Genomic DNA, 11,686 nt, shown 5'->3' with positions numbered 1-11,686 from the left:
TTTAGGCCCTGACCTCCATAGCCTTCGGAGGAGGCAATGCCCCCCAGAATCCTTTACCGGACTACCCTTCAGTAAATGAGGGAGGTGATGGCGCTCCCTCCCCCCATCTGCATAACAATACCGCTACCAATGCCTAACCGCCAAAACCAAAGGAGTTGTGACGATTTGCTACGAGGTAGGCGAAAAACCAAATGGCTGGTGCCAATTTGCCAAGTGGAAAAAATTCCTACCAGGCCCCTTAACAGCGACCAACCGTTAAAAGAGGGAGGTCCTGGGGCCGCACTTGCCTTAAGTGAGGCAAACCACACACCCCGAGCCAGACGATTGGCTGGCTCGGGGGATGACGTGGCCCGAGGATTACCCTGATCGCGCTGGGGCTGGAAGCAGCCTCCGCGCGCAAGATTGGGGGCATGAAGCCCGCAACCCCACCTCCTCCTTGTGTCGGAAGTGGCTTTGTCCAAAAGGGGAATGGGAGGCCTTGAGTCGGGATTGTGAAGAAATCAGGTTTGGCATTTGCTAAAGCAAACTAGCAAACAAAATTGACAAGGTGCTGCAGTTTGGCGGTTCTTGACTTGTGGCTTAACAAGCTGCGCTGGAAGCTATTCAAAAAAGTTGGGCAGAAATAATAATGTGCAGTTAGGAAAGTTGCAAACAAGGCACCACAAGGGTATTTTGCCTCTTTGAGGATCATTTGCTTGTTACAGAACCCCTTGGGTGTGAATCCCTGGGGTGTCATTAAAAAAAACTAGATCCAAACAAACATTCCCAGCAGACAAAATCCCACAGTTCCCTGTGTTGATGACACAATGAGCTCCCTTAACAGTGAGCAAAGTGTAAAGCAGAGACAAGGCAGTGGGACAGTATGCTGTATACACAGAAGGGCCTAAGAGAAACCTCAAGAACATAAACTTATTTCAGGATAATTACACCAAAACTTGGTTAGAGATTAGAAAAAACTTGGTAACCTGGAGTAAAGTAAAATTAACATTTCTGGGTAGGATTTCCATTATAAAGATGAATGTGCTTCCAAAATTAATCTTTTTATTTCAAATGATTCCAATACTGGGTGAAGCAGGTTGTCTCAATATATGGCAAAGAGAAATTTCCAAATTCCTGTGGGAAGGGAAGAAACCTAGGATTAAACACCTGATCTTAATAGACATAAAAGAGAGAGGAGGCTTTTCCCTACCCGACCTAAAACTTTACTACGAGGCAGCCTGTTTCACCTGGCTAAAAGATTGGTGCATGTTGCAGGATCCAGACCTCCTGGACCTGGAAGGTTTTGACAACCGTTGGGGATGGCACGCCTACCTAATATATGGAAAAGCGAAAATTCATAAAAATTTTACCAACCATATAATAAGAAAGTCACTCTTTGCTGTATGGGAAAAATATAAAGACCTGATGGAGCCTAAAGTCCCGTGGTGGACTTCTCCAGTAGAAGCCATAGCAGTAAAATGGAAAAATACTCAGGAAAGCTGGCCAACATATAAAATACTTCTAAAAAATGAAGATAACCAAATAAAATTAAAAAACTTTGAGGAAACAAGAGAACACATTTCAGACTGGTTCCAATACCATCAGTTATTTGAAAAAATTAAATCTGACAAACAAAAGGGGTTCTCAGCAGAAATTTTCCGATTCGAATCTGATCTTGTAAATTCTAAAAGAAAAACTCTTTCCAAAACTTACCGACTCCTCCTTGACTGGACAGTCAAGGAGGAGGAGGTAACAGTGGCAATGGTGAGGTGGTCCCAGGATTTTGGCCATTCAATAACCATGGCCCAATGGGAAAATTTATGGAAGATCAATTGGAAATTCACAAACTGTTACACAATTAGAGAGAACTTTCAAAAAATGCAACATCGATGGTATCTAACACCATGGAAACTTTCAAAAATGTATAAAAATGTGTCAAGTAATTGTTGGAGATGCGGAGACTCAGGAACATTCTACCATATGTGGTGGATATGTAGGAAAATACAGGTATTCTGGGAGAGTATACAAGCAGAACTGCAAAAAATGCTAAAGATCTCTTTCAATAAAAAACCAGAGGCCTACCTCCTGGGAATAACAGATTTGGATATTCCACAAAAGAGGAAGAGTATCTTTTTATATGCGGCGGCGGCAGCAAGAGTTTTGATCGCAGCAAAATGGAAGAGCAATGAAATCCCCTCTATACAAGATTGGATTCAAAAGCTGACACAATATGCCGAATTAGACGGTTTATCAGAAAAAATAAAGAATAAATCAAAACAGGAATTTGTTTCTAAATGGGAGGTTTTCAAAGAATATCTGAAAAATAAATATAGTAGTTTAAATTCTGTTGCAGCATTTGAGGAACTTCAGTAATAGTTGCTAGGTAGATAGAAGAAATTAGATTTATTGAGAATAAGTTTAATTATGAAAAAAATGTGTATTGGCAATAAGTAATATGAATTTGAAATATGGAATAGACGGGAAGTTGGGTTTTTAGTGTTAAGACCAATAGATGTTTTATTGTTTGTCAAGAAAATTATGTGTCTATGGTTATTTTTGTAATTTGTGTGTAATTTGGTATTTGTGTTTTTGTGTGTGTGTTTTTTTCTTGTTGTATAAATAAATATTTAAAAATAAAATAAACTCTAATGTGAGTTTGTGTTAAGGAGGAGAAAGTGTGTAATAGCAGGAAAACCCAATCTGTTTAAAGCATCCTGGATTATTGTTTATAGAAGGTTTAATCAACCTTGTCTTAGTTTCCAAGTTTAAGCTGCAAAGGATGGTACTCTGCTGATCTCACTTACGTAAGCAAGGAAGGATAATAACTAAACAATATGTCCCCTCATAGGGCCTACTGCCTCCTACAGTGATGATGCTTGTCATGTACTTTGCCACTGCATAGCTGTCTTTTTTTCTTATTAAAGGAATATGTGTACCCATCTTTTGAGGGGGCAGCTCGCTCAGGACTGTTAATGGCAAAAGAAGGCTTTAGCTCTTTGTCTCTGCAACAATCCCATTCACAAATGTACACATACACAGTTAGACTGTACACAACTAAGCAGTTCAGCCATCCTTAGCTAGGGAAGGGCTATCCCTTGCCCCTTTCCTGAGGTGGTGATTTGACTGCGAGAATGGCACTTTCCCAGTGGCTTATCTAGTTAACAATAATATATATTTCCCCCCTCCCTTGAGCAGTGAGGCATTAGTCAGGCATCAGGGTGCCTGGCTTTCCTGTGGTTTATTACATAGAGGAAGCTGATAGTGATAGAAAGAAGGCAGAAGTATCCGGTTGCCGATTACTTTGGAAACCATTACAGAAGAAGATTTGAGGCCACCATGGATGACGGCTATGAGAATGAAGAGTATCAGAATGACATTTTTTCAGAGAAACTGTCCCATGCTTCAGAAATGTCCTCGAAACATGGAGGAACAGGTAAACATTGACATTGACTTCCTTTCCCCTAATTTCAGTTCCGTGGCTTCCTCATTTCTCCTGAGCTGATCATGTGCTCAAAGGAACAGACTCTACATTCCCAAAGCATAAGCTTTAGCAACACCATAGCCTCAAAATATTTGTGTAGGTCCCCTGACAGTTCCCAACATGTACAATTGTCAAGTTGAGTAATGTAAGGGTGGCTACTGCTTCCTTCCTTCTGGGCTCTGCCTCACCTTTAGGTGGCCTCGCCAAGTAGCTCTGTCCAAGGCTGCATGGAGGAACAGATCTTGATACCAAGGTGCTAGCCAGCTCAAGAACAGCCTCTACAAAATTAAAGGGAGGGAGATCTAGTAACATCTCTCAAGAAAAATGGGTCTGTCTTTGGAAGAATGCCTCTATAGGTGCATTAACTAAAAATAAAAACTCGATAAAATATGTGAGGTGCGACGGAGGGAGAGCGACCACTGTATATGATAATAACAACCAGGGCTATGACTACATTGTAGACGAGGACATGCTGATGAGAAAACTACCAGAGAAAGAACTGGAAATAGAGCAAGGTGAGAAATATAGATTATAATTATATAGATTATATTAAGATGATCTGCCTCTTACATGTTAAAAAAAATGTAAACATGTCTAATAGAGTGTGCAATACTGAAAACAACAGTTTTTAAGTTGACTTATGCTCCTCAGAAATGTGGTGAGTATTAAATTATTGATAAAGGCAATTCCCTCCATCCTTGTTCTTGTGTTCCTAAACAGGAGAGGGCAGATTTCAGCCCTAAGACATACCAATTGAAGACAGGAGTAAAACCTATGTTGGGGACAGACATATACTTAGACCACTTCCAGACTATTTTGCAGGTGGGAATTCAATTGAATTCCAGATGATCTGGAAACGACCTTAGACAGGATGAGTACATGCTCAGCCCAGGTATTTGTTTTCAAGGTGGTATAACTGAGCGCATATTCCTATCCCACAAAAATCCACTCTCTGTCCCCCTCAGCTACCTGTCTAATTTGAAGGTTGTGTCTTCGTGTGTGTGTGTGTGTGTGTGTGTTTGCTTTTGTTAAACAATTGGGAATCAGAAGCCGTTTGCCAATCTAATGCAAATAACAAACAGAGCCAACAGTAGACCCCAGTCTACCTTCTACCCATCCCTCAAGATCAAAATGTTAATGACAGAAAATCATAGAATATGGGCTGCCCTTTCAAGGAGCATCACATATGTTGCCCTTGCAAATTATGGCCCAGGAGCATTAGAGTTGCATGACTACCGTTCATATTCGAATGTGCACAATGCAGATCTGGAAATGGTAGGATCTGCACTATTGTCTGTCTCAGGGTTTGACGGCATGGCACGCACAGTGTTTTCTACAGGGCTTGTGAAATTTCTCAGTGAATATCCCCTCAGAAATCCACGATTCATAAGATACTGTTTGCACTGGCTTGGCCTCTCCTACACTGAACACACTCCCTTAAAACATGCCCACATTTCATTGGGTGATAGGATGGACACCCTCTCTCCCTTCTATTCTGAGCAGAAGTGCAAATAACTTTTCTCTGTGAGCAAGGATGGTGGTGGCTGGTGTAGGTGCCTTTCTTCCATTGATGGGCCTGTACCATTTTTGTGTTTCTTTCTCTTTTTCTGCTCTTTTTTAAAGACATGGAACCATTTTGTCTACTGCCCCACCCTATGGTGGCCATTTTGTGTTGTTCCACCTTCCTTACCCACGGCACATTCTCAAAATTCCAAATGTGTCCACTGGCCCCCAGAAGCTGGCAAACTCTGGTCTATATGGAATATAGTAGTGGGTATCAGTAAGCTTGCATGCCCCCAGTCTGTAGAGGGCAGGGATGACACTAACCGACTGTCAGGGAAAATCCACTTTGTGGTTTCCCATTAACCACCTAAGCTCCACTCCTTCCTTCTGCTCTCTCTCCTTCCTCCTGCACAAGGCAGCCATGAAACCTCCTTTCAAAATGTAAACTTAGAATCCAAAGCCATCCTTCTGACAATGAATAACTGTAGGTACAGAACCTTTTGTTCTTTACCAAGGGGACATATTTTATTTTAACTTTTAAAGCAATGCTGTTGATATGTGAATGAGATAGATGTTGGTTTGTTGGTTAGCTTCAGCTTCCAAGCCTTTCTTTTTTAAAAAAACAACACACAACCAACATTATTTTAGAAACTGATCATATGGGAATGATTGGAAATGAGCTGCATGTGTTCCTATTGATAATCCTATTGATAATCTCCCAGATACTGTACAGATGCCTTTCCCTTGCCTAGTAGCCTGGCAATTGAAACAAGCTGTTCCTGCAGTAACTTTTGTGAATGTCTTCTCATTTCTTTCTAGCTCTGTTTGCATCCAGTTTTGGCAAATGGGACCGCCACAGGATAACCTTTTTCGTAATCTACCTTCTGACAATCTTTTCCCTGATAATGGCAAATGCTGCCTTTGTGATTGCATTTCTCAGATGTAAGTCCAGGTTTGAAGCTAATTGCTAGCTTGAGTCTGCATCCTCCATAGCAGGCCATGGGCAATGACTGCTCCAGGGGTGGATCCGCTGGGTTTATGTTTGTGGGTTCACTGGCTAAGTCTTACAGCAGTTACAGAAAAGAACGTGACATGGTCTGGCCTTCCTTTCAATATTAAAACTCCTGTCCCTTAGGGTTTCATAGATTTTCAGACCTCTGCAGACTTGTGGCAAGGCGTGACTTAGCTGCTGAAATTGTACCCAGGCATTCACTCTACTGTATAGGAGCCCTAATACTGAAGGCCTGTGGTTGGTTACAGGGATCTCTTAAACTTGATGGTGCCTTTCCAAGAGGACTGAGCTCTGCTCACCAGTTCTGTTCTTGAAGAAGAGCCATGGAGGAAACTAGCTCCCATCCTGCTATGTCAAAAACTGGCAAGGACCGGCAAGCACACGTGCATATGTTGAGCCTGGATTCCGATGCTTTAAAGTTGGAAAAAGTTCAGAAAAGGGCAACCAAAATGATCAAGAGGATGGAGTGACTCCCCTCTGCGGAAAGGCTGCAGCGCTTGGGACTTTTTAGCTTAGAGAAAAGGCAAGCGAGTGGTCACATGATAGACATTCATAGTATTATGCATGGCATGGACGAAGTGTGTAGAGAAAAATTGTTCTCCCTTTCTTATAACCCTAGAACTCCTGGATATCCAATGAAGTGGAATCGTGGAGGTTTCAGGACAGAGAAAAGAAAAAAGTACTTCATGTAGCACATAGTTTAACCATGGCATTCGCGCCCAGTGAAGGCAATGGTGGCCCCCAACTTGGATGGCTTTAAAAGAGGATTGGACAAATTCATGGAGGACAAAGCTATCAATGGCTGCTTAGCATGATGGCTCTTATCTGCCTCTACAGTTGCTCAAAACCGCAGGACAGCAGGGAGGCTACTCTTGTGCTCCAATCCTGTTTGTGGGTTTTCTAAAGGCATCTGGTTGGCCACTGTGAGAATAGAGTACTGGACTAGATGGGCCATTGGTCCAGCAAGCTCTTCTTATGTTCTAATGTTATGTAATGCTCAAGCTACTGTATGAATCAATTAGCATCAGTCAGAATGCTAAAGAGTTTTTTTGCCAGTCCAGTAATAGTCTAGAGGCCACACTACCAATGGGGAAGACGCTGGTGGAGGCATTGTGTACTACAATATGGATACACAGAAAAGACCTACAGGCCACATGTGTGCATTTGCTAAGTGCCCGTCTGTAGTGGTATATGGTGCCAGTCACAAAAACATCCTGTAAACAAAGAGGCATTCATTCTGTGCTGCATTATTTCACAAATCTGTGTATTGCAGGCTTTCCAATATGTGCATTCAATTGGCATGAATTCCAGGACAAATGCTACTACTACTCCAGAAAACAAGTCTTTTGGGAAAAGGCCAGGAGCACCTGCCAAGACCTGAGTGCAGATCTGGTGATTATAGATAGTGAAAAGGAACAGGTGAGTTTTCCCTGTGATGGACATCTTGCACAAGAAGCTCCTCTTCTGCTACCAGGAATGTTATGATTGCAACCTACCTTGAATCTTCCCAATCAGAACAATAAGGAGGGCAGCACACAAAAACACCTGCTAGGTGTAACCTCATGGAAAGGTATAGTTAAAGATCAGCTTGGGGAGCCCCGAATAACAGCTATTCCAATTAATTTTACTTTCTTCTCAAATGAAATTGTCTCTTTTATATTGCTAAAAAAGTTGGGTGCAACCCCCGACTGGTAACAAGATTCCAGGGAGTTCCAGGCACCCACCCAGGGTCTGTGTTCCTTTGGAGAATTGAGAAATGGCAGAGTAAGAAATATAGTTTATTCACCTACTTACACCTTCAGTCTGCATGTTGGGAGTCCCAATCTTACAACATGGTGATCTCAAGCAGGACTTGTTTCCCAGAGCCAGTGCAACACAGGAGTCAAAGACATCTCTCCCAGCCAGTCTTCAGCCAGCCTGCCCAAGATGGAACTCACTCTTTTTTCTTCCCCTTCTCCTTCCCAGCTCACCTTGCTCTGAAGACTCTCCTTTCCTGACACCTTAAGCACCCCCCCATCACCATGGCAACCTCTGTGTGCCCAAGCCCAAGAATCCGTTTTGAGCCATCAACAACTTTTGTCATGTTTTATATCCAGGTGAAGAGCTGGCTTGGAAAGGAAGTTTAGCCTGTTTTCCCCCACCGGCTTGCAATCTTCCCTACAGTACTCTAAATAATCAAATTCCTACCATTTATTAATTTATAGGGTTTAGAGGAGGTCCCCCTCCACAAATCTATAACAATTTGTTTTTCATTATGATCAAACAAAAGTTTATTGCAGTAAAGAAAGTTAAATAAGAAAGCAGTGTCACATCCCTAAGACACTCTTCACATGGGCCAAACTTGTACTTTGGTTCTTTTGCATCAAATGTAAACAAACTAAACAAAAATGCCTCCTATTGAGGTGTCTTTGGTCCTCCTGGCAGAGGCTCTTTGAGGTCTCTCAAGCTGAGGTCTCTCCCAGATGTGCTTCCGGAGATTCTGCAGTACAAGTAAGCTGCTCCTTTCATACGACCTAAATGCTTTCACTCTCCAGTGATACTTATTTAAAATTCTAAAGCAGGACCTCCAAAATTGTACTGCTTGCTTCTACCTGCCCCCCAAAGGCCTTTGTTTCTCATATATTCCAGTGGCAAATGAAAAATGATCACAAAACCAACCAGTAAATGGTAGCACAACAGAACATTTAAAGCTGTCGGCTTAAATCCACAGTCATAAAAAGACATAACGTAAAAGGCAACCCTGGGAGCACTGGAGGGAATGAGGTCTTTAGTAATGTTTCTAGCTGTAACTGCTTTTAGATGTTTTCAATTGTAATTATTTTTAGAATGCTTTAATTGTTTGCCTGTTTAGTTTTTGAAATGTTGTTGTGTTTGCCACCCTGGGCTGCTTCAGGAGGAAGGCGGGATGTGGATTCAATAAATATATAAAAGAAGTAAATAAAGAAGTTCTTCTAATGTCAGCTTTCTATGTTCTAAATTGTTGCAAGAAGATACTGGTTTTTTCCGTGTATTGGACTAGGTTTTTTTACTCTAAAATCATGTCAAAAACTGGGGTCGTCCAATACACGGATAGTGGCATGTTGGGGGGGAGGAGAAGCGGCACGCCGCTGGTGGGAGTGTGGCTTCCCCCAATGCTGGAGCGAGTGGGGAGCGATCTGGGGGGGTGTTTCCTGCCCACAGCTGCGTGGGGGGGGGAGAAGCTGTGCACCGCCAGCCAGCTTGTTGGCAGGAATGCCACTTCCCCCGATGCCACTGCGCGTGGGAAATGATCTAGGGAGTGTTTCCTGCCCATAGCTGCGTGAGGGCAGAGGCTCAACAACTTTGGGCCATCTCCCCTCATTTTCTTAAAACGGAGTCCCCCAAAATGGGGGTGGGAAGTATTATACATGGGGGCGTCTTATAGATGGAAAAATACGGTAACTGTTTTGCAAGAGTTAAAATTCCCTGTCCCAAAGTTGGGGCTTGGAGACAAGAAATCTCTGGCTGTATGAGCACATTCCTGTTTGCTTTGTATTCAGTTTGGGAAGCAGTGAGCACGTGACGTTAGAAAAAATTCATATCTATCTTGTTGTTTCTTATGAAGCATGAGTGGTCAATGTATCCACACACACACACACACACACACACACACACACACACAGACACACACACACACCCATCCAAACCATCTTCAATTTCAATCGCGAAAAAGAACAACCTAGCTCCGTTTCAAGTTGTCAATGTGAGGCCTGAAAGGACAAGAAAAACAGGAAGGCAGAAGTACGCCCACCCCTCAGCATGCTAAGTGTGTGCTCTACTTCTGAGCTATGTGAACATATGATTTACTCACATTTGTACAGAGACATGGGGGGGGTGCAGTCCCCAGGCCCACTGCTGGGAACACTGAGGAGCGGGTGGGGAGAAAATCCATCAATTCTCTATCTTTTTCTAGGATTTCCTCGTTTATAACATGAAAAAGAAGACCTCACAATGGATTGGCTTAAGATACACGACAACAGAAATGGCGTGGAAGTGGGTGGATGGCACAAATGCCTCTTACACGTGAGCACTGCTTTTCAGTCGATTTATTTCCGATCTCTTGTGATGTTTCAAAAGCACAGCTGGCTAACCATGTTAAATGGGCAGTTTTGAGCAGAAAACAGCAATGTGCGTTAGTGTTTCTGTCTGTGTTGGGGTAGCAGCACACCCGGTTTTTTAGTAAGTGGCCAAAAGAAAGCATTCTGTCAGAATTCACTTCACTCCCTCTGTTTCTCGCCTCCCCTCCAACCCCTGGCACCATGTCACACGATGCCTTGTTATGGAATTCAGTATCTCATCACAAGACTTCAGAAAGTGAGGACTCATCCTCCTTGACCCAAAAAGCTCAGTGCCCCTGGTCTCACAGCCACATGCTACAACATTGTTGGGGTGTGGAGGTGGGCTTGGACTCCAACTTCAGTAATGTCACTGGTTATAGTAGTGGCAGCAAAGTTTGCAAGGGATTGCTTGTGTTCTGTCCAGAGCCAAGTGAGACCAGCTGGCTTGCCTTAGTTTGCGGCAGAAATTATAAAAGAAGCTGCTACCTAGGGTTGTGCTGTTGCACTGGGTAAGGAAACAGCGCCTTTCCTATCTCAGCAAACATTTCTGGTAAATTATTATTATTATTATTAATGAGCTTGTATTGAACTACATTAACTGTTCATTGAACGGTTTGTTTTCTCCTTGACTGATATGCCACTATGTTCTTTAGCTCTGGTTCTATGGATGGAAATACGGTCTCGTCTACTTCATTGTTCAGCTTTGTTGTTGGGAGAGCAGCATGCAAATACTAAATCAAAACCAGCACCTGAAATAAAAGCATCAGAAATGGCACCGAAGGGGCAAAGGGCATTTCTCGGTGGGTGGGGAAGGAGATGAGCATGTGAAGAGTAACCACACATGACTAGAAAGAAGGAGGCGAGTGAGAACTGACAGTTTGGCAAGTTCATCACCAGGCAAATGTTTGCTTTTCTTTTTCTTTTTCAGACGATGGGGGCCTTCTGAACCGACTAGCAAAGCTGGCCGTAATCCAAAAGACTGTGTTGTCATGAAGAAAGGAGAGAACCATAAGTGGCGTAATGGCTCGTGCAACTCCACCAATCTGTTTATTTGTGAAAAGAGCATGCAGCTTGCCTGTGTCTGGCAGGCTTTTCATAGTTCCCACTGAACAATCTTCTGTTTGGTATTGGTGTACATCCTCAGTCAGTTACAGAATGCTATGCACAGATGCCATAGATCAGCTTATTGCTCTGGATCTGGTGTGGGTGTGTGCCCACTCATGAGAATCCTTCCAGAAGGGTACTCCAAATCACACAGCCATCTATTATTGCAGCAGCAACAGGCCACACAACAGAGACACAAACATGGAGCCCACACAGCCATGATCTCCTACATCCTACATGTAGGATGACTTTGCCCCAAAGGAAAAATGAGTCACATCAGAAAGGGCCATACTCTGAAACTAGCAGACTTCCAGGACACCCCAACACTGACCTCAAGGTGGCTATTCATGAACCAAAGGAGGGGAACTTCATAATGAACTTGCTGAATGAACACTTATCAGGAAACTCAAGTGTATTTCATCTGGTCTGTATTAAGATCATGGGGTTGGAACCCTCTACAGATGTTCATTAGCCAATAAATAGCAGGATGTTGTCCTCAGCGCTTCTTTGTGACTTGTTATTGTAAATATT

General features: G+C 42.9%; 1 protein-coding gene across 3 annotated transcripts; it reads left to right on the top strand.

The window, feature by feature from the left end:
- The first annotated feature begins 3,261 nt into the window (after positions 1-3,261).
- Positions 3,262-11,654, top strand: LOC309335508 (low affinity immunoglobulin epsilon Fc receptor-like). 3 transcript variants are annotated; one of them, XM_081850567.1, is made up of 6 exons: positions 3,321-3,412; positions 3,903-3,975; positions 5,783-5,905; positions 7,249-7,394; positions 9,907-10,016; positions 10,980-11,654. In XM_081850567.1, exons 1-6 carry the CDS (start codon positions 3,329-3,331, stop codon positions 11,158-11,160), a joined length of 717 nt encoding a protein of 238 aa, XP_081706693.1. In that variant the 5' UTR covers positions 3,321-3,328; the 3' UTR covers positions 11,161-11,654. The 3 variants fall into 3 exon arrangements, with proteins under 3 accessions (XP_081706694.1, XP_081706695.1, XP_081706693.1); XM_081850568.1 differs by lacking the exon at positions 3,903-3,975 and having other exon boundaries at positions 3,262-3,412; XM_081850569.1 differs by lacking the exons at positions 3,903-3,975; positions 5,783-5,905 and having other exon boundaries at positions 3,296-3,412.
- The last annotated feature ends 32 nt before the right edge of the window (positions 11,655-11,686 follow it).

Source organism: Podarcis erhardii (assembly GCF_964252035.2).
Source record: "Podarcis erhardii genome assembly, chromosome: 2".
Lineage (NCBI taxonomy): Eukaryota > Metazoa > Chordata > Lepidosauria > Squamata > Lacertidae > Podarcis > Podarcis erhardii.
The sequence above is the reverse complement of the archived record's forward strand: the minus strand, read 5'-3'. Positions and strand labels throughout refer to the sequence as shown.

What these genes read in the sequence shown, in the direction of transcription:
- LOC309335508 (XM_081850567.1), top strand. Translation starts at nt 3,329, where the DNA reads ATGAGAATGAAGAGTATCAGAATGACATTTTTTCAGAGAAACTGTCCC. An exon ending in TAGATAGTGAAAAGGAACAG is followed by an intron (nt 7,395 to 9,906) that starts GTGAGTTTTCCC and finishes ATCTTTTTCTAG; the next exon opens with GATTTCCTCGTTTATAACAT. An exon ending in GGCACAAATGCCTCTTACAC is followed by an intron (nt 10,017 to 10,979) that starts GTGAGCACTGCT and finishes TTTCTTTTTCAG; the next exon opens with ACGATGGGGGCCTTCTGAAC.